This window comes from Anabrus simplex, chromosome 1 (assembly GCF_040414725.1).
Source record: "Anabrus simplex isolate iqAnaSimp1 chromosome 1, ASM4041472v1, whole genome shotgun sequence".
Classification (NCBI taxonomy): Eukaryota; Metazoa; Arthropoda; class Insecta; order Orthoptera; family Tettigoniidae; genus Anabrus; species Anabrus simplex.
Window position 1 is genome coordinate 1,435,327,455 of NC_090265.1, and position 24,173 is coordinate 1,435,351,627.

The 24,173-nt window shown below is 39.9% G+C and overlaps 1 protein-coding gene across 1 annotated transcript in view; it reads right to left on the reverse strand.

The window, feature by feature from the left end:
- Nucleotides 1-24,173, reverse strand: part of LOC136860311 (follistatin-related protein 5) — a 707,690-nt gene that overhangs the window by 188,887 nt on the left and 494,630 nt on the right. The window contains exon 4 of the mRNA XM_067138749.2: nt 6,656-6,846. Coding sequence (XP_066994850.2) covers nt 6,656-6,846 — 191 coding nt within the window. The remainder of the gene's footprint in view (nt 1-6,655; nt 6,847-24,173) is intronic.

Consider the following 24,173-nt stretch of genomic DNA (forward strand, 5'->3'; position numbering starts at 1 on the left):
AATGTGGTGGCGGCAAATTGAAAAATTCCACGTGCTCTTGTTTAGTAAACAAACTCACGCGCTTTTTTGTCAGCTGTCATCCGCCATCTTACATCGCAAACCTCAGTGCTACACTCTTTAGGTACATACCTTTGAAATATGGTGGCGGATAATTTAAAAAGAAAAATTCTACAGCAGCCATCTCTCGGCGCTAATTGCACAAGATGGTGGCTATACATGACTCTTTAAAGGTGCTTATGCAAGATGGCCGCTATACATAGGTTCTTATGAGACGCCCTTGGGATGCTTGCGCAAGATGGCGGTTGCTCTTATGAGGCGGCTTAAGGGTCCTTGCACAAGATGGCTAGAGACGCCCTAAGGATGCTTGCGCAAGATGGCGGACGCAAGATGGTGGCTATACACGACTCCTTATGAGACGTCTTAAGGGTGCTTGCGCAAGATGGCTGCTGCTCTTATGAAGAAAGCTAGCTTAGAGGCTAACGCGTCGTGCTAGTTCGATTCATTAAATTTGGGGCTTAAATGCAAAATGTTAAATATCTCGAAAACGGTGCATCGTAGAGCAAAACGGACAAAAAATTTTCTGCTCAGTACCTCGGTTCGCAGTACGAGGAACAAGAAAAACATAGTCTAATGATGAGATCGACGGTTCCATCCCTACTTAGGCCCTTTGGCATTCGCTCTGTTTTAGCTTGTATTGAAGCAAGTCTTCGTAACATGATCAGGTTTAGCTATGGTAGAGAGTATAACGTGCCGTGCAGGTTCGATTCATTAAATTTAGGGCTTAAATACAAAATGTTAAATATCTCGAAAACGGTGCATCGTAGAGCATAACCTGATACCTAGGTTTGCAGTATCAGGAACATGATAGCATAAGAAAAACATAGTCTAATGATGAGATCGACGGTTCGATCCCTACTTAGGCCCTTTGGCATTTGCAGCTATCTAATTCTACAAGATGGCGGCTATACATAGCTTCTTATGTGACAGCTTAAGAGCGCTTGCACAAGGTGGCTGCTGCTCTTATGAGACGCCCTAGGGGTGCTTGCGCAAGGTAGCAGCGACAAGACGATGACTATACACAGCTCCTTATGATACGGCCTAGAGGTGCTCACACAAGATGGTAGCTGCTCTGATGAAGAAAGCTAGCTTTGCATCGTGCAGGTATCTTTACAGCACTAAACCTCATACCTTTGAAATGTGGTGGCGGGTAATTTGAAAACTTCTACGTGCTTTTTCTTAACAGCAGCTATCTTTAAACAATAGCGGCTATACATAAGCTGTTAAGGCCTCCTCTTATGTCAAGGCATAGCTCTATCGAACAAGTTTAAACCTGCATCGGGATAGCTAGAGTAAGCACGTGCTGCAGTGATGACGTCATTATGCATGTTTAGATTTGCAAATCACAAAAGAAACATAACAAGACTAGAATCGAACACTGCACTCTATGCCGTTAACTTTATCATGTGATCGGAACATTGATTGAAGTGTTTAGAACGCTAAATAAGTAGAACCGAACACTGTACTCGATACAACATGTGTTTAGAACATGTCAGGGGATACCTTTGTTCTAAGAAGATTAGGTTACTGCACATTCCTTGTAGGGCTAATAGGCTAAAGGGCTAATGGGCAAAAGGGCAAAAGGGCTAAAGGGCTAAAGGGCTAAAGGGCTAATGGGCTAAAGGGCTAGGGTGCCTCTCCTCTCTTTATCCGGGCTTGAGACCGGCTCTACAACTAGAGGCGGAGTTAACACCCTAAGGAAGGAAGAATGTTGGGAAATAATTTATACGAATATAGCTACTCGATCGACTATATACTACAGATGGATGACTTAGGTGAGGGTAAGCGCTTACTTAATAATACCTCCACGACGTAATTCATGCTCTATTTCAAAAATATCTTCTTTGTACTGTGTGTAACCAGCATCATGATAGGCTCTTAGCAGTTGTAAACGTTTTACGAGTACGTTGGGGTCTTTACAGTACCTTATATCTACATAGGGTAACAGAGGCTTGTTGTGAACTTGGAGTCTATATGCAGACAGTTGATGTGTAGGGACTTGTTTTGATGTAATACGTGCTTCAGCAGTAGCGTTTCTAGGTACAAACTTAACTTGTTTCGATAGCGATGAAGCGTTGAAATTTCCTTCTTCTTTACCTTGCATCTCTTCTTGAGATGTTTGCACTGCGACAGAACGTGTAGTAGGCTTAGGAAATGAAGTAAAATCATCAAGCTGTAATAGCAATGAATTTTCTTCTTCTACTTTCCCTTTACTACTGTTTTGATCAACATCATTATCCTTATTATAATAATCATGATCTTGCCTCTCTTTATCTTGAAGTTTGTGCTTAGTAACAGAACTCGCAGCAGGTCTAGACAACAAGGGAGAATTAAAAATCTCTCGCAGAGGTGTACTTTTTAAACATAAATCAGTGTTCCCTTGAATATGGTTGAGCTCTTTGTATTTTGTTCCCGATGAAGCTACATTACACGCGGCTTCATGACGTTGAGCGTTGTATGCGTTCTTGAACTCTCTTCTACAATGTTTGCATTGAAAAATTGTCCTACATGATATCTCATGACGTCTCCTGTGATAGCTTCGGGAAAATGCTTTTCCACACTCTTCGCAAATATACCTAGAAGTGGGTTTTTCCATGACGGACTTTTATCTTCTACTAACAGATTCTTCTTTAAATCTACTTGACATTTGTTACTCTCTACTTCGATGATGCGAACAGCTTAGCGATTAACAGTAAACTAACACAAAAGCGTATAACCAAGGTAGCAACAGTAAGGTTTAAGCCCATCAAGATGGCAAGAGTGAGGTTAGCGACGTTCTGCTGTTGGATTTTAAATTCTGCGCTATAACATGCATAAGGTGGCAGCCTTGAGGTTTACCGCCGTAAAGATGGCAGCAGTGAGGTTAGCGACGCTCTTTTGTCCTTCAAAGTCAAGAAGACAGCACGTGGCTATGTTTACCAAACAAGAGCACGTGGTCGCGACGTCAGTGTATATTAGAGATACCAATCTGACTTAATGTGTTCAGACGTGAAAATAATTTTAAAATACTTTTATTGTGATGTGATTGTAAACCATACGATAAATAAATAATATTTAAAGGGACGAAATTGTTCTTCCCTGACAGCGATAAGTTATGCCTCGCTGCCGCGTCTACGGCCGAGACTGTGGGAGGACCTGGGGACTGGTATTTACGAGTGAGCCTCTCGCATATTTTGTGCCTTCGACTCCGCACCGAGAAACTGTCGTCCGTCTCGTAGTTGTCCCTTCGGGGAGTACTAATTGATTCAATTCCTCAGTTGACTTAGATAGAAGTCAGAAATCAATGTCCCGGTATTTTTCTTATTCTTTTCATGCAAATAAAATAATTAGCAGGGATTTCAGGTCCTCTGCAAACATCGTAGATCCAAGGTTTGGCTCTGGGTGTATGACTGGCAAAAGGTGTTGTACTTGGAGCTGATTCCTTAACGATCTATATAATTAAAATCGTAACGATCGTGTGTCTGTACATTGATTACTTTTGCGAAATTTTCGCACAGCTATGCGCTTAAGGGGTAATAATGTACATCTACATACTTTTTAGCTTAAGTTTCCTCAAAATCCTAATTTTTACCTGCCTCCCCCGAAACGAAGGTTGCAGCACAATCTGCCAGATAAGCCAGAAAATGAAATTTGGCAAAATTGTATGTTTTAGCCTGTAACCGACGGAAAACTTCCAACATCACTAATTTTTCAGTTCTTATCTCCGAAGAATATCAATATATGGAAGCAATTTTAATGACGGTGCGGACCTACGTTTCGAGTTATTTCGTGGCTAAACAGTAAGTCCTACCACAAAACGGTTGGCACAATTTTTGTTCAATTTGGAGTGATCTACAACTTTGATCCTATTACTTTTTGTCGTATCTATATCTCTTATGCGTTGTATTTGTCTCTATTTCTCGATTGTAAGTAAGTTTTTCACTTTTTATGTGCATAATTCATATCTTGAGTCACTTATAGGTAAGACAGAATCATCAAATTCTACACGAACATTTGCCCATTCGGTAACCGTGTAGGCCATATGCTATGTTTGTAGCTGTCACATAATTATCCTTGTGAGACAATCGTACCCACATTTCTCTTCAAAGTTCCTAATTCAATCTGACCCATGAATAGATGAGACACGAAAAAATATCTGAGGATCAGCCATTTCGACCGCTAAATACGGCGTCTTATGATAAAATCCGTTTGTCAATGTGACATAATGTTTAGCAGCAGTTAATCTGTAAATGATGGTCTGCAATATTGTAAATATACATATACGTTCGTATGCCGATCTATATACTGTATATTCATTGATGTTGATTTGTAGTCATCAGGAAATGGTGTGTCTGCTGTTGTAATCAGTACTCCCCACATCGAATTTGATTGGCAGTAGGAATGGGGTCCTTCTCCAACTTGTAACTGTCATTAGTAAGGAGGGCCTACCATTGTAATGAATAATTCCCTTCTCGATTTGATTTGTAGAAGGCAAAGGAGAATTCAATTTTGATCAAAAATCCCCTACGCCATTGTGTTTGGCTGTAGGCAAGTGTGCCTGCCATTATAAACAAATGTGCCCATCTAAAATGTAACTAGCATTAGGCATAGTGGCCTGCTATTTTAATGGAAACTCACCAACTCGGTATGACTGGCAGTAAGCTTGCTGGCATTAGGAAAATTTGCCTGTCGTTATAATGATAACACACAACTCAATTTTGACTGGCAGTAGGGAAGTTGACTGCCATTATAATAAAAGCTCCTCAACTGTAATCTGTCTGGAAGTTGGGAAGGGGTTTGCCATCGTTAGGAAAGCTCCCCAAATCGATTGTGAATGGAAGTAGGCAAGTGCGCCTGCCGTTATCATCACAACTCTGCAACTCACACTTTACATTGGAAACAACGTATTTGGACGTGCCCATGCAGTTTCTCGGATAACGCTAAGACATACAATTTAAAAAATCTTATTCATTGCATGTACAGTAATTTACTTCGATATCCGTATGCAATGGAGAATACCGCAGCGAAGTATGGGTATATTTGCCAGTTATTATTATTATTATTATTATTATTATTATTATTATTATTATTTTAAGGAATATATTTCTGAGTTACCATTGATTTGTACTAATTTGTGATACACCATTTCCAAGATAGCCTTCCTGATGAATCGTACTGTGCATTTGAATAGCGAAAATTGTGTTGTACTTCAGTCTTGATCAAGTCCAATATATTCGACCGTACAGGTTGCGGTGGGTCATTAACATGGTTGCTTGCTTCTAGTAGTGTCCACCAGCATATAATGTTTGAAGAGATCCATTGGTAAGTCAAAGAAGACCTCCCCTATTTGGAAAGTAATGGTTTGTACTAAATACAATTATTAGATAGATTATATCAATGCTAATCAGATCAAAAACTATCTTCTGTGGCCAGTGTTTAAAGTTTCCAGCAACGTCGTATTGCCCACATATGCTATAAGGCATATTTACTGGAAAATGTGTCTTCTTGTAGAATTTTATAGATACTGATATTTGCTGCCCCATGCCTAGGTCGACCTTCTAAATAGATTATATCCTATACTTGTCTTTGGTATTCACCTGGACAGGCAACAGTAATAACTATCTACACATGTTGTGTAACGACTGTCTTGTGGATGATTTTAAGTGGGAATCTAATGTAGGGAGACAGAATGATCGTTATAACCCTACTGCGTCTTTAATCTACTGGTATATCAAAATTACTGTACATAAAGGTTATTATTCCTATATTATCTTCATTACAGTCAAAGGCATCGAAATTTAAGAAAATGTATTAGAGTTACTAAAAGTGTGTATTACAGATTCCAGACTAAAGGAATACTAAATTCAAAATTTACAAACGAATTTACAATATGATACTTTACTTCAAAACAAATAAAACATGTTATTGACACGCAAGTAATGATGATGATAATTATGAGAAGTTAAACAAGAAAATGTAACGCCATTCCTCAAGAGGACAACTCCTCATCGCATGATATAATAATGAACTCTCGGGATCAATTAACTGTTAACGTCAAAGGTATCTTCATGCATTTCTTTTAGGATTACACGATATTCTCAAATGAAAATTATGAAAAATTTGTAACAATACTGATAAAATTGTAAATATTTTTTATAATAGTAATTCATGCAAGCACGAGATAATCATAGGATGAAATCTTCAGTTAGGGCTCACTCAAGAATATTAAAAACATTTTAATGAGAAACTTTCACTATACCTTGACAGTATAATTTTCAAACCTGACTAATTCAGTGGTCATTGAATTTATCTTAACTACTTAAATACCGTATTTCTGGATTTTTGGTCAAATGTTTGATATATTTGACAACAGGGAAGACATTTAATTTATATTCATTAGATAAGAGGCTAATTTACCTTTTCCTCAGAAGCACGTTTGCAGGTATCTTTACGGTCAAGCAATTGTTTAACAGAATCTGCGGTGATTTGAGTTGTATAATTGGCACTTTTAGGTCTATTATCCGAATTTTTAACCAATTTATTTGGAAATACATATTCCTGGAATTCAAAGTTTTATTCGATATTGTTAATGGCCATACAACGATTTAGTTTTTCTTACCTTCATGATTTCATACTTCTGGATAGTGCAGTCATCTTTGTCTAGATCTTCACCTGCGTCGGCTTCATTTTCAGCAGGGTGCTGGTCTTCATAGAGGAGCGTCATAACGGGTGTAAGCGCAACGGTGGGGACTGGTGACGTCACTTCCGGATGTTCCTCATTCGCACCGTTGTGGTTCTCACGCCGCGCCGCTGTAAACACATTAGAACACACTGTCAAAGCATGTTGGGTGACAAAGTACATTCTTTAATCTCGTTAGAACAGGGAACAAACATCCAATATATTCATAGGTTTGCTTAGCCACAGAGGCATTCACAAGCAATTACCTTCAAACGACGAATTTCTTAGACGTACACGTAAGTAATATGTGGAATTGTATTTGAGTCACTTAGATCCATATTAATACCGGCGGCTTTAATTTGAAACTCCCCTCGCAAATTCTATCATCAAGTCAAACTTTTCAGAGAAATTAAAAAATAAAATGTTTTAAAGTTTAAGAAGTTTTGGTTGGTATGCTGAAAGCTATATTCTACCTGTATTATTATTGCTTTATAACATCCTGATATTTAGAAGCCGCAATCTAAAGGAGTTGAACTGCGACGGTGATTACTGATACGAAATACACAGTGATTTGCAATTTTTTTCTGCGACAAAAAGAACTCACACTCTTTCTTGAATGATCTGTTCCCAACTTCACATCTCCGTGTTGGAGAACAAGATACGAACTACTCGTACAAATTTCACCAAGATTTTCGATTTTTATTCACAGCACCACCTCCAAGATTATTTTCTGAGAAGTGAAGTGATTATATGTTTTAACCGGACGGATTTTTTGACAGAGTCATCTAACAAGCACTGAGAGTTATGAAGGTGAGGGAAAGATCTTCTCCTTTCGTTAAGGAATTTTTTCACGAGTTCTTGTAATGGGAAAAACTTATTGAGGACATTACATACAGACACCTTACTAAGCTATACAACGATACACCTTCAGGCCAGTTATCGTTGCTGATTCAATGAAATATTTGAATACTCCGTATGTTTCGGCATTTGAGCGGATGTACAGTAGTTAATAATTCTTAGAACTACTTCATAACATGTTCATATTTAAAATATTTAGCTACTAACTGTTCCCTGTGAATAATGCAGTGGATGGATATGAAATCTGTATATAATGTGTCACTAGTTAAAAGTCCCAATGAATCTTGATTGCCGACCTTCATAACCGGAGCACCATCCGTAGCAATACTGGGACGCATTTCAACGTTACGGAAGCTTTGCGAAGCACACAATCAAGAGTGTCTTAACGTCACATCCTCCGGTGCTGTCTTTTAATACAACCAAGTCCAAGAGTTATTCCTTCACTTTTAAGTTACTCAACATAAAATGAACTGATATGGAAAGTTGTGGTTTATCCTGAATGTCAGTAGATCCGTCCAAAACCAGACTCAAGTCTGAGAAGTTAATTAAATTTATTTGTAAATTATTTTCTACATCAGCACTAAAGACAGAAATTCGTCTTTCAATTGTATATCTAGGTGCGAACATTTGGTGAAACATGTTATAACTCGTAGTTGTCGGGATCCAAAATAGATATTACTTGTGCAAAATATTGTTTAATCAAATCTCCCTCTGAGTACGGGAAGGCAAACCCTGTCTCGGTTGCTAAAACTCCCTCTTTTATAAAATCACATATGACTGTACTCTGATCCAAAGTTTGGCTTTGATTTTTTTTGCTAGTGGCTTTACGTCGCACCAACACAGATAGGTTTTATGGCGACGATGGTATAGGAAAGGCCTAGGATTTGGAAGGAAGCGCCTGTGGCTTTAATTAAGGTGTGCCTGGTGTGAAAATGGGAAACCACGGAAAACCATCTTCAGGGCTGCCGTCGGTGGGATTTGAACCTCCTATCTCCCGCATGCAAGCTCACAGACGTGCGCCTCTAACCGCACGGCCAACTCGCCCGGTTGTCTTTGATTGATGATAATTTTGTTATTACTGTAGAACCAACAGGAAAGTCTTCTGTAAACGCCCTTTGATGGGTGACATGGTGAATTTTTGGAGTTACTGGCCTTGAACTGTAACGCTGCTTACTGATAAGAAATATACACTGATTTACCACTTTTCTGCAAAGAACAAAATAAACTTCCTACTCTTTCTTGAATTTCCATTTTTTGGAAAATATTTTAAGATACGAACTACTCGTACTATTTTCACCAAGCTTTACGATCGTAAATCACAGAATACCAATTCCAGACTAAAGTGAATATGAGGGCGGGGCCACCAAGCTAAGGTTGGTTTCGCTAATTGCTACTGATAAGAAATATACACTGATTTACCACATTTCTGCAAAGAACAAAATAAACTTCCTACTCTTTCTTGAATTTCCATTTTTTGGAAAATATTTTAAGATACGAACTACTCGTACTATTTTCACCAAGCTTTACGATCGTAAATCACAGAATACCAATTCCAGACTAAAGTGAATATGAGGGCGGGGCCACCAAGCTAAGGTTGGTTTCGCTAATTGCCGTGGGATGGCAGAACTGGCTAAATATGTAAGGGTACGCCCAAGATGCACGCTGGTTTTCTGAGTCAGACAGTCGGCGCTGAATGTCTGACTCCGAGTGGCAGGTGGGATGTGGCCATTATGAAAGCTGGTTGTCAGCGCAGACAGAGCTGCCACAAAAGAAAAGATATGAAATACAAGTGATCAGTGTAGCATGGAACTAACAAGAGAACAGGCTACAGCTCTATTGCTGCTAAGTGACAATGTTACAAAACGAATGAGAAGAGATATACATCCAATTAATGAATTAAGATCTATTTACGGGGAGTACAAACACCTTTTTCCACAGTTACTTGTCGACGAAAACAGATTTTTGAATATTTCAGAATGAGTTCGGATACGTTTTGTTTTATTTTGTTAAAATTTGAACACAGGCTTACGAAGAACTGGGCGAATTACCACACTCAACACGAAAATCAACAGCCTGCGCGGCAGGTTGTCTGAAACCAGAATGAACGAATCATTCCGGTAAATATCTGAGTCAGACTACCAGTGCGCAGGCTTCCTGCGCGCAGGTGCATTATGGCCAGTCCCGCTTAAAAACACAGGACATACTTATGTCGACTCGGCGCCGACTGTCTGACTCAGAAAACCAGCGTGCATCTTGGACGTACCCTAATACAGTGTGCTGCCCTCTAGCGACGAACTAGGAAACTACAAGTAGAGGTAAGATGTGTGTTTTATACTGCACTATTTACAACTTTCACGACAAGAGGAAAGCACTATGGCAAAATTCAGCCCAGCATACCAACGCAAATCTGATTCAAGAAATTGAAACTAACTCGCAGACACCTTTCATCTTTAATAAGAATGCATCCGGGTCATGGATGCCATCCGAGTCATATACACAGGATCAACGTCTTAGACACTCCTCACTACCCAGAAGACCCTGGAGAAATAGCCGACCTGAACCACATCATACTCCCATGTAAGAAGTACTCCCAGCAGCAGAACCATATGTACTCTTCTTTAGTGAAGTTAAATAGCCCACTGCCAAATTCAATTGCCATCCTGTTATCAAACCTAACTGCACAGTTATGCGCTGTAATTTGCCAATATTTACCAGACTGTAGTATTAATTGATAAGTTATGACTCTTTTTTATTTTCAACCACGAAATGTACGTACCATAAACGTATGCTCTCTCACTCTGTAAATGCTGGCCCGCATGGCCTTCTGAAGCCTAACGCTATTAGTAGTAATAAAAAACACTTGCATGACATGTTAAATGGCTGTCATAGTTGCAGCAATAACAAAAAGCTTAAATGAATTCATTATTTGAGTGTCAGGATTGCTGAGGAGCCGCATGGGGCTCATGAGCTGCTCTGTGGCCACACCTACTTTATAACATTAGGAGTAGTTAGCATGTGTCGCTGAAGTGCTTTAAGGGGTTGCACTGAGTAAAAATGGACTGGATAGACTGATGGTGCTACCTGTTGCTTTAAGAAACAAAATTACTTGATTATCAGCTCCAGCTCATAATAATCCAAGATAGATTCATCTGGAGAAGAATCATCGTAAGGACAAACCAGCTGTAAGACTGAACACATGATGATGATGATGACGATGATGATGATAAGGGGATAACTAAGAGGTCATCGGTTCAAAGACCAACAAGTCTCATATTTCGAAGTGTGAAGGAATTTGATAAAGAACATGAAAATCAGGAAAGATAAATATTTCCAAAGTCTGTGAAGTTTAACAACACTGGGGTCAGAAAAGAACAGGAACTACCCAAGAGAAATCGGACAAGTAACGAAAGACAACAACAACAACAATAATAATAATAATAATAATAATAATAATAATAATAATAATAATAATAATAATCAATAGCATCATAACCGAAGTAGTGACTAGTGAGCTTTTTAATCAGAGCCAGAAGCTATGTTATACATCACGAGTTTCCAAATACCTGTGGACTAACGTTAAAAACAAAACATATGTTACAGTGGTTGAATAGTCGTAATCAATTCCTGGAATACGGTAGTTCACAGGCTTCACTCGTACAATAATCTTTTAGTACTATGCTCAACACCTGTGGGTATGTACTCTGTATTGTTTGTAGCTGAAATCCTAAACTGTTCCATGGTTCATGATTTAAAGATGCACTGGTTATTTTATCGTAAATGCTGTTGGTTTGTGAATAATTAGGGCTACTTACTTCATGCAATAGTAAATTAGGATGCAAATATCCCTTTCCAGTTCTATGGATGCGTACGGAGAGTTGCATACATAGTAGAGGTAGTATCCAAAGTCTAAGCAATTCTCATAAAAACAGACTCTATAAATACACCGAAAAAATCACTGTCACCATGCGAAAGCGAAGGCTAAAATTCTATGGGCATCTAGAAAGAATGGATGAGAAACGGCTAAGAAAATATTCAAGTACATCACTGGACTAAAAGCTTCGACGAAGTGGGTGGAAGAGGTAAAAGGAGATGCAATAGAAAGTGGACTTACAGTGGATATGGTTCACAACAGAAAATAATTTAGAAGTCGAGTGGACAGCATCAAAACATTCCAGGAGAAACCACCAAAATGTAGACCCAAACTGGTCATATCTGAGAAAGAAAGGAAGATCAGAAGTGAAAGAATGAAGAGGTTCTGGGAGGAGAAGAAGAAGAAGAAGAAGATAAAGCCTTAAGTTCAATGCGGTCCATAGGCGGCCAAATTCGGAAACAAGAAGAAGACTGTGCGGGCAAGAGGATACTAGATACCCGTTTGCATTCTAACCTATTATTATATGAAATTCCTCGCCCTCTTCATAATTCAAGCCGTTTGTTAGTTTTGACCGAGCGAGTAAGTTGTTACATTTTTATATTTTATTTTGTGAAGTTTGCGAACAATGAACAGTGTAGTTATCATCCTTATGCAGTAGTTGAATGTAACATTTGTTGTTCTACCCCCAAGGGCTTTGGCTGTGTGAAGTAAACAAAGGCCAGCTATAATTCCTTGATTTCCTTACGCCAATATTTCTATACACCCTCTACTGATCTGCATTGGTCAACTATTGTTCTCCGACGGTATAGACCAGCTGGGCGCCCGTTGAGGCTAGCCCATTGCAGCCAGGCTGGCCTGACGTAAATGCGGGCAGCTTACGTAGCAAGCATACGTCACAGTGAAGCGAGAGAGCGGACACACTTTGCAGGGAAGGGTGGCAGACTTGACGTTCACTTGTGACTACGAAGCTCTCCTCCATTACTCAGAAAAATGTTGCTTGGGGTACAGCATTTAAAATAAAGCGCTATAATCGCAAAATACTGATCTTTTCAGGATATTCCGATTGGATTTATTCTGCGATCGATATAAACAGTCAGTTTTATTTTCTTATATTTATTCACGCAAAGAAAACTGACACGTTATAATTTTTGTGTTACAGTCTACAAAAGTACAGGGTTTAAGCGTACAAGGTACGATGTACAATTTCTTGGATGAGCATGAGAGTACTTCAATTAAAAAAAGTAAATTTCCTGTTATTCATTAAGAAAAAAGTAATATAATTACAGAGTTCAACACGTTTACTGCTTCATTTTGCAGTGTTGTAGTGTTGTGTGACTTTTCCTGTTCAATGAATATCTGAAAATACTATTTCAAATTTAAAAGGCGTCCAATGATAATAGCGGGAGGGAGTTTCATCACCAGTGAGGACATAGATATTTACTATCCAAGGTTAAAGTGCAACAAGAATGTAAGTGTATCTATGAGATAGATGTGCAGTATGCGTTTAAATAAATAACCTAACTGATAATATTCCCGGTAAGCATCATTGCATTGTTGGTGAGCTTATCAGATAATTTAAATCCAAACAACCACAAGCCACAGCTTATCCACCTTAACTCAGCATTATATTATAAATGTTTCTAAGGCAGCTCTTAAAACGTAATATTGAAAATTGTAATTCATTAGGTATATTATAAAATACTTGAGGTTGTAGGCCTAACTTTTTATTGTATCCGGTCAAAATACTTAAACTGCAATGAACGTAAATAACTTATATCTTACAACGTAAATTGTAAAAGACGTGGATTTCTACGCTCTTCCTTTCATATTTTCTGTCTCCATTTCAAACTGGGGTATCGCCGCTGTGATCGAGAGTGACTGGGAGAACTCTACCCGACCTTCACGGCCTGTGACGTAGCCACATCGTCACTGTGATTGAATAGCATATACTCATCGCCTGCCTGCCCACCCGCTTCTAATGCTGGGCGCCCACGGGACGGAATGCCCAGTGTGAGCACCTTCTGGTATAGACAGTTCATCCGTAAGTCTCCCGCCCAGCAAGGCCAGTTTTACAAAGAACAAATATCTTCCTTTATATCTCCTCCATGTGGACTGAACGTTCAATTACACTCACGATAGAAAGACATTATAGGGTAGCCTTGCCCACCACAGTGATTTAGAGATTAGCTCGCACCTGGTCAATCTGAATTCGATTCTTGGTTCTTCCAGAAATTATAAAACTAATATGATGAACTATAGGGGGTTGCATTATTCATGAGATAACTCAATTCACAAAAATAATGTTATTGAATTTACGGCCCACGAACTAATTTTTATTATGGATTTTGGAGACGCAGTGGGATCAGAATTTTGTTCTTTAGGAGTTCATTTATTAACATAATGTTGTCGTATTTAACCACCCTCAAATGCTATGCCACTTAGCCTCCGGCATTGAACCCGTCAAATTGAGTTCCAGCAACCAGACTCTCTGAGACACTCAGCCGGGCAATTCAACCGACCAGGTATCCACATCACTAGATCACTTTCATGAAATTAAATTATCATTAACAATCTTGGTTTTGGAAATGTCCTCATCTTTTGTAGAGTTAATATATCTGTGTAATCGAAAGTATTTTCCCTCGCAAATTTTTTCAAATACTCGATATAATTCAATATCGAAATAATAACAGAATCCTGATTCGTTTCGTCCTCCCATCTCTTTATCGCGAGTGTGTGGCGGAGAGGCTTCTTATCAACGACGGCCGCGGTTCGAATTCCTACAAACTCTGAGAAAGGCCTTGAAATAAAATGTGAAATATGTTATTCCCTCGGATACGATTATCATATTAACAGTTATGTCTACTTAAGCGCAAATGCCTTGAACGTTCGAATAATTTGTTTAGATATCCGTATCTCGTACACTTCTGTCTCTGTCTGTTAGGTCATCAGCCCAGAGGCTGGTTGGATCCTCAAATAGCACCACCAAAGGTTATGCGGTTATCAGGAAACCGCAAAAACCAATGGCAGCACCAAAATGAGGCGTACTAGGCAAGACGAGGAGTGAGGTAGTTTGCCATTGCTTTTCTCACTGGGTCAGAAAGTGCTATTGCAGCACGACTGACCCTATGAGCAACACCTTTCATAAAACTCAGATGCACTAGCCGTGCTCTGAATGCCATTACTCAGCACTACCCATACCCCAGCAGCTTCCATATTGTCACAGCCATGGATGAGACTGGGACTTCGGTGAAAGCTACACTTTACTCTGGCCTCAACCATTTAAACTTACAGCCATAGATTTGTTTTTGCTTCACAGGTCTCACGGCATTGTTCCAGTCATGATCGTTTTCATCAACATAATCATTGGAAACACTGTCTGGATCCACTGCTAAATAATCCGTATATTTGCCTTCGACCTCCGGGGTACCGGGTTCCATTCTCGACCGCGTTGAGTGATTCTAATCTTAAACGGTTATTTTCCTTGGTTCGGAGACTGGGTGTTTGTGTTGCACTAAATATTCCTACAACTCATGTACCACACAGAACACTATCCTCCACTGCAATAACACGTAGTTTTCCAGTACACGGAAGATGCCACACACGCACGTTGAATGGTCTGTCTTACAAGGGCTGCAACCGTTTAGCAACAGCCATATGGAACTAATTAACTTATTTATCGGAAATTCCCTGTGGGTGAGGAATAGAGTATATCCACAGTACACTCTGCGAGCCGCAAGAAGCGACTAGTACAAGACCTCCCTTCTTCAACACTTGTCCTCATTCGACGAGCAGCTCAGACGGATGAGCCCAACTTGGCCAGTTCGATCCTGGATCAGTTCACTGGTAGCCTCGTGCCGGTAGATTTACGTAAAAGAACTCCTGCAATGACATTGAGAGAGGGTGCATTATTGGCATGAGAGAACGTGATGCATACAAGTGGGAAATTGCTGCTCGTGTGGGACGAAGTGTGTCGGCAGTTGAACGAGTGTATACAGAATGGTTCACAGAAGGCCGTAGAGCACGACGAGATGGGTATGATCGCATCACCCAGACCACCCCCCGAGAAGATGGACACCTTATTCGAACGGCTCTGGTGCAACAGTGAAACAGGGTAACACGTCGTACACTATCAGGAGTGACAGTTTATTACGGTCTAGGTTACCGGCGCGTTGTCCACTTCTCCACCAACCTTTGACTAATATGCATATACATGCTAGACTGCAATGGTGTATGGAAGGACGTCACTGGAGACAGGAATGGCAGAAGATAGTGTTTTCGGACGAATCCAGGTTCTGTTTATTTGAAAATGAAGGCCGCATTTTGGTTCGCCGCAGACAGGGGGTGAGGCATCATATTACTGCATTTGCACAAGACATACAGCGCCAATTCAAGGCGTGGTGTGGGATGCAATAGGGTACAACCACAAATCACAGTTGGTGCTGTCCATGGCACTGTGACCAGTTAGACCTACGTGAATGACATCCTGCGACCCGTAGCCATACTCTTCCTGCACGACACCCCAGACGCCAATGCGCGACCGCATGTTGCTGTTCTTGTTATCACAGGATGTCAGACTGTTGCCCTGGTCAGGACGATCACCGGACTTGTCGCCAATCGAAAATGTGTGGGATATGGTGAAACGACGGGTGTGGCGCTGTGACCCAATGCCAACCACCAAATATGAACTGTGGAACCAGGTGAATGCAGCGTAAATGGCTATACACCAGGACGCCATTCGCGTCTTATACGCATCGATGCCATCACGCATGGAACAAGTTATCAGTGCCCATGGAGGACCCAGTGCCTACTAGGCAACAGGACACATGTTGACCCTAGGTGAATGAAATGCTAATCGTTTCTGCAGAACATACTAATGAACATGTCCTGTGAATATGAACTTCCTATCTCTAGTATTTCAAGGTATTCTGTTTTTTATGAACATTAGTGATGTTAATTGGAGGTAAAACCAATAACATCATCATAATTATTATTTCGATCATGGCGGTATTGCCGTTGTGGAGCGTAAGGAGTCTATTATTTTCACGAATTTCTTGGGCCCTCTCTTTCTTTTGGCAATATTTCAATAATTCGAAGGGTCAGTCCTTTTGACCTTTCTTTTATTATTATGGTTGAGAAGGGATGGTTATCTTATCGTCCCTCCCGAACTTTATTATGACAACCACGTTTACATCATACATGATGTTTTCGTATTGTATATTACTTGTATGAGATTTTTAAATTTTATCTACTAGGACAACAAATACAGTCCATGTATTGAGACTGCGTATTCTTCTGGCATTTTCTAATGTCTGTACCAATTTTATGGTACATAATTAAATACATGTCCTTTCAATTTCTGTCCTATAGATTAAGATATGCAGATTTATAGATTTTCTTTGGAGCACATAAACATGCCGAAGTCATGGAACTTAGTACTCACGAACGCCAATGACTTCGGCCAGGTTCAAATCTTTTATCTCGGGAACCGAAGAACAAGTATTGCTAATAGAGTGCATCAGTGAAGTCCACCTTTAGGAAGTATGAAGAGTCATTGGATTTAGATTAATGGCTGATAACTGATTTAATTAGGGTACGTATCATAGTTTTTGCTTTAATTTCTAAAAGGGTGTATGTTATGAGAACATTTTTGACATATTTGTAAACTAGTTACATACTAGAAGCATTCATACAATCGGGAAGTTCAAGATGGGCACTTTCATGAAAATTAATCTCAGTGTGCAATATTCATTGAAAGTGAGGGATCAATTTACATTTTGTATCAGGGAGGAGATAGTCTTGTATTACAGAGACAAGTATTGATTTGATGCTGATTCATGTTAGCAGAGAGGGTTATCTTTATTCAGGAGCTTCGCATACTTGCGCGCACAGAACCCCTCTGCTTCACTGGTTTGTCAGTGACAGAGCATTAAACTGAAATTGTTTGCACCCAGGTTTAGCATACATGCTCCTGGACCACAGTTCCAGTATTTACCAAGAAGAAATTTATAATCTTCGAACAAAACATACAGCAGATTTTCTGTGCGTTTTCTTAGTAAAGGAAATTTTCACATTTGGAGCTTTTGTGGCACGGAAAATCAGAGAAACAGAAAATTATATTCACGTCAACTACACAATGACCTAAAGAAATGTGATTTTTCATTATTATCATGATAGATACCCTAAGATCAAATCACTATAGATATTCCCACCACGTGAACGTATCCAGTTAAGACAAGCTTGAGGGCTGTCCAATATTTCAAATTTAGCGAAATATATTGAAGGATTGAATTACTATTTCCTTCTAAACTAATGCATTTATTCATTTCTTAATTTTAAGTACAATGAATGTGTAATCGAGGACAGGTATTGGTTAAAATACGAGAGTAAGTAAAAAGCTAAGCTTTTCTACTTCGTTGTAATTGAACAATGGCAGTGCTGGAAGTGTCCGAGGACATGTTCGGATCGCAAGGTGTAGGTCATTCGATTTGACACCCGTAGGCGACCTGCGCGTTGTGATGAAGATGGAATTATTATTAAGACGACACATACACCCAGCCCACGTGTCAGTTGAATTTACCAAAGATGGTTAAAATCCTCGACCGTGCCAGGAATGGAACCCGGGACCCCTGTGACCAAAAGCTAGCACGCTAACCATTTAGCCATGGAGCCGATGCACTGAACGGGTAAATTCAGGTAAATGTGATCGCATTGTTTCGGTCCCACTCATATACTTTTTGACATAATCACTAAAGTTAATGAGGCATTTCTCGCGGCTTAATAAAAGTTCTTTCATACCCTTGCGATTGGATTTCCTGTCTTGCTCGCTGAACCATTTTAGCTGTAGTCCTAGGAAATTCTCTGCCTCATAGACGTCCATCACTGACATTTAAAAACGCGCCTGGTTTTGATAGACGGTCACTCCGCTCTTCACCATTCATAGTCGTTCAACCACTGCAAATCATGCCTCAATTTTCACACTTATTGAGCAGACATCAGTTTTTCCCTTGATACCTTTGATACTCATACAACTTCCCTGTGGATGTTGACAGGTTACCATATTTTCTGCTTCCAGAATACCAATCACTGTCTGGCCGTGCGGTTAGGAGCACCCAGCTGTGAGCTCGCGTCCGGGAGATAGTGGGTTCGAACCCCACTGTCGGCAGCCCTGAAGAATATTTTCCGTGGTTTCCCATTTTCACACTAGGCAAATACTGGGGATGTACCTTAATTAAGGCCACGGCCATTTCCTTTCCAATCCTAGGCCTTTCCTGTCCCAAGAACGTCGTCATAAGACCTATCTGTGTCGGTGCGACTTAAAGAAAAAAAAAAAAAAAAGAAAAAAAAACAACAACAACTAATCACTGCCCGTAACTCCACCTCCCACTATTCGTTCAATACCTTCATCACTTTGCAACTGTTTTGCCAAGGTTCCTTTTCACTGTATTATGCACTCGTGTGCCATCAGTCGGCGGAACTACTAAGTAATAGAAATGCAAGTTGTATAGAGGTCAGCTCCTTTATTTCTGGCTCCATGGCTAAATGGTTAGCGTGCTGGCTTTTGGTCACATGGGTCCCGGGTTGGATTTCCGGGGGCTGGGTGCATGTGTTTTCTTCATCATCATTTCATACTCATCTCGAGGCGTAGGTCGCTTACGAGCATCATTTCAAAAGACCTGCATCTGGAAAGCCGAACTTGTTGTCGGGCACTCCTGGCACCATTTAATTTTCCTTTCTTTCTAAGCAAGAAAATCAGGAGGCTTACTTCCTGACTGACTTTCGGAGAAAACCCTGCCATTTTGTATACAGTTTGTAATTTTAACGTGAGATGAATGCTGACATGGTTTCAAACGTAGGAAAGGTCACTTCTCGAAAATCCTAGCCCATTATTATAAATTCATACACCACAACAATATAGCGTATTACCGTAGCCAGGATTTTGATGTATTCACATCTCTATTTTTCGAAAGCACTAATACAGTATACAATCAGTTAATTATAAATGCACTCCAGAAGAAAAGGAGCTTAACTTTACACCTTCTTCGAGGCATTTTTTCTTTTGTTCATTATGTGGAGTATCACATAATATGGTATGTTTTCAAACACTATCCTTTTTATTTACTTCACAATTTGATTTATGTCGGACCAACACAGATATTATGTGTTATAGGGACGATGGGAAAGGACTAGGAGTGGGAAGGAATCGACAGTGACCTTGTTTAAGGTACAGCCGCAGCATTTGCCTGGGGTAAAAATGAGAAACTACGGAAAACCATCTTCAGGGTTGCCGACATTGGGGTTCGAACCCACTATCTCCCAAATGCAAGTTTTAAGATACTTAATCGTTTCTGTTAGTACAGAAACTAAATTATACTTTCATTCCTTGAGGACAACTCGCTTTAAATACTCTACCTAGTAGGGGAAGCTGATAAAATTAATGATTTACAGTCTGTCTCACCATGTTTGAGAGTCGATGAAAGCAGTCACAAGCACGTGTTTTCTGAAATACTAACCAACCAAACCCCACGGCACTTAACGTCCTTGAAAGGGCCTTGGTCTGCCAAGAGACCGCTGCTCAGCCCGAAGGTCTGCAGATTACGAGGGGTCGTGTGGTCAGCATGACGCATCCTCTCGGCCGTTATTCTTGGCTTTCGAGACCGGGGCCTCCATCTCACCGTCAGATATCTCCTCAATTCTGATCACGTAGGCTGAGTGGACCTCGAACCAGCCCTCAGGTCCAGAGAAAATTCGCTGACCTGTCCAGGAATCGATCCTGTGCCTCCGAGCGAGAGGCAGGCACTCTACCCCTACCCTTCGGACCCGGAATTCTGAAATACTACCTTTCCAAAACATTTCTCTTTCGTTCATTAGGCTGTTTTTCCTGAGCAAAAATCCTCATTGTTACGGTTTTTTTAAATCACAAAGTTGTTAGAACAATCCGATTTTCCGCAGTGAGGTTTGTAGTAGACAGACTGAAGGTAGAGGCAACTTAATGTTTAGTCGTATACAAATATCACGCCAGCCCCAATGCAACTGATTAGATATAAAAACTCAATGAAATATTAGCTGCCTCTTTGAACAGAAACACACTGCAATATCAAACCCCAAAAAATTATATTGCTTGTTACATTAATTCTAAACTATGTAAGTCGAGCAACGTTAATTTTTGTGCAGATGTTCAAATAGGGAGTGCGTTACTAAAACCAAACCTCGCAAACATTGCACACTCCGACCCGCAAACATGGCGAGACAGACTGTAGATCACGTGATACATGGCCTCGATACAGCTGCGTTAATAGGGGTTGGTAGTCTGATTGTACGTCTCTTAACAGTAACCACCACCACCACCACCACCACCACCACCACCACCACTAGTTATCCCGAGCGGCGCTTCTTTATTTCTAGTTCATTTCAGATTACTCTACTTCTCACTATTGTTATTTAAGAGAAGATTCTATATTTCTGGCAGTGTCATTCATTAGTTACTGGTCGAACATCCCGAAATGCAATGTGAATATTACGGGGAATTCCATCAAAAGACCAGAGCTGTAGAGATGTGATGCTCGCCATATCAGTTGTTTCTCCTCTACAATATTCTGAAGTAACCCCTGATTATTAGCTTTAATATCCGGCTCCATGGCCAAATGGTTAGCGTGCTGGCCGTTTGTCCAGTCGGTCCCGGGCTTGATTCCCGACGGGGCGGGGATTTTAAACTTCAATGGTTAATTCCGATGGTTTGGGGGCTGGGTGTGTATGGCGTCTTCATAATTAGAAATCATCATAGGTAGAGCCCCATCCTCATAGACGCGCAGGTCGCCTGCACAGGGCGTCTTCGGATGCCACACACCTTTATTATTATTATTATTATATTATTATTATTATTATTATCATCATCATCATCATTATTATTATATTTAATAATCTTGTATTGCGTGACATCAACGGCGCGGCACCACATTTTCTATGCGGACCGTCCTTAATGTTGTAAGACGTGGCTCCAGCAATATAGTAACCTGAAGGGAGTATGTGAAGTAGCTCCGTAGGGAAGAGCTCTTGCATGATTGGTCATCCGCATGGGCGTTTGTAAGACACTGTTTCTAGGATTAATTCTCTCTTGAACACGCGCCAATTTTTTGTTCACTGACTGCCTACTGGTATAGCATACAGTATAGCCAAAATGTAAAAAAATCTTGGTATACTATTTGACCAGCATCTGTCCTGGTCTGCCCAAACTATAGCTGAGTGTAGAAAAATATACTGTCTCACTAAATTCATGTTCACTTTCCCATTTAAGCTAAAGAACATTCTTGTTGAATCACTCGCATTACCTCATTTTGATTATTGTGATATAGTTTACAACAACCTAGGAGTAGACTGGGGAAGGAAATTACAGTGTGTTCAGATTGCTTGTATAAGATTTATGTGTGGACTTCTTTAGGTTGACCATTTCACACCGTCTTACACACGGCGGGTGGCTTCGCCTGGATGAACGACGCACACTTCATACTCTTCGCTTTCGGTATAATATTCTTAAAAGTTCTCAACCAGCCTATCTCCGTAATCGCATCAAGCTCCTCTCCACAGACCATAACAAAAATACCCGATCCTGCAGCACCATGAGTTTATGCCTTCCTGTACACAGAACAGCAATCTACACGAAATCTTTCACCGTTACCGCAGCCCGACAATGGAATCTCTTACCAGTGGACGTCAGAAACATGTCCAGCAGCTCAGCTTTTACAAATGCCTGTGTCGAAATACTAGGTAAACATGCATGAATCATCCAGTTATGACCCGAAAACACCTCCTCCTACCACCTCTTCATCATTATTTCGCTCTTCCTTTCACAGATCTTCTTCTTCTTACTAATCCTTCTCTTCACCTCTCAATTGAAGGCGGTATCACTGTATACTATAGAAATGTATATATTTTCTAAACTTTCTCTTAATAGTAGTCATAGTACTCATTATTCATATATTTTTAATATACTCTACATAAGATGTGTGTTATGTAAATGATATGTTTTACGTGTGATTAATTTTATTAATATTATTAATCTTATTATTGTTAATACTGTTATCATATTATTGTCATCAGTAGTTATTATTAAGTGTTCTAGTTAAGACTGGTTAAGTGTAAGAAAGGAAGCACATCCCTAACTTTGCCAGAATAAATAAAACATATTATTATTATTATTATTATTATTATTATTATTATTATTGTACCAGGCGGTACACCTCCGCGCCGCTAATTCAAACTTTGCGCCAGTTGAAATTCCTCTACTGGAGGAAGCCTGAACTCTAACAACCATGTTAATTCTAAAGTTTATCAGAAGATGTCGCTATCTGTAAATTTTGAAGAGTTCTGAAGTGTGCCTTTTTCGATTTATTTTTGTTTTCTCTGTAGTGAGAAGTGTGAACATTCTCTTCTAGATGGCACTACTGAAGAAATACAACGGTGCACCCTAGTGCGAAGTGAAAGAACTTTTTTTTTGAAGAATTTTAGTATGCATAAGTTTGTTCTTTGTTAAATTTCTTTCAGTCATTGTTTAGGTTGGCTGTATAACCCTTCTCTTTCCGCCAGTTTTGAATTCGACCAATGAGTAATTTTTGTAATTAATTTTCTACCAATCCTAGATGTCTTCTTCAGTTTTGACTTGTAATCTTTTGGTCGTCCAATAAAATGCTTGTGGGCGGGTGTTATCATTCATGAAAAGTCTCGAATGTTCCGCGAGGGTATATAAACTGCTGATTTTCGGGTCTCTGTGCCACTTCAGTAACATATATCATAGTGTAAATTATGTAGCAGGGGGCGGGAAGCGCCTCTTTCTTCGGGCAGCGGTTCATCAATAAGGTAATGGCCTTTTAATAACTTCTTTTCTTGCTAGCTCAGCAGTTTAACTCTCGGGGCAGGTTCAATACCTTTTATCATGTAACTTTCCTCTAAAATGTAATAGACTCTTGGTATAAATTCTATCTCTTTAAACTACAAATTGGGATAGAGAATGCCTAACCCTCTCGAGCTCCCTTTCATATTGTTTTTGAGGTGACTACGTTTTCTCAACCATTTTTCTTCGTTTCGTAATGTAATAAGTTTTCCTATAATGTCACCTCTTTAGTATGGGATTAGCCCTTGCATATGCGGCCTAGTGCCAAGTAGGTTTTAAAAAGGTGTATTAGGAGTGCAAGTACGCCTCCACTCAAATTGGTATTTTGGGGCCATGTAATTGTCCTGTTTCTTTATAGAATAGGCCTCAGTAGGTTGGGTATTTTTACCCCTGTGTTATTGTACTTGGAGGACGGCTTGAATGTGGAGTTTGGTGTGGTCCTTGATGGGTTTGAATTTTGAGAGCGGGTTGCTCTTTCTTAAATCGGTTTCTGTGTGCCTCGAGCAGGCTTTACTGAGTAATAGGGAGCAAGTGCTCCTGGGCATGATTGGGGTTTTCTGCCCCTTTGTCAAACCTGGTATTTGGCTAATGTTGGGCTAGTTGCTCAAGAATTGTGTGTCTGGCTCTCGGAGCCCAAATCCTGTAACAACTGTAATTGTACATTCTCGATTTGTTGCTAGGCTACTAAGTACCTGTTATATTTGTTATTTCTTGATCTTGAAAAGAAAATATAACCTTGTTAAATTTTAAATTAACTTTAATTTCGTATATTGAGACCTATTCATCCCAGCACCTTCTTTCACCTCTGCTAATCCACCAAACCACGGTAACAATTATTATTAATA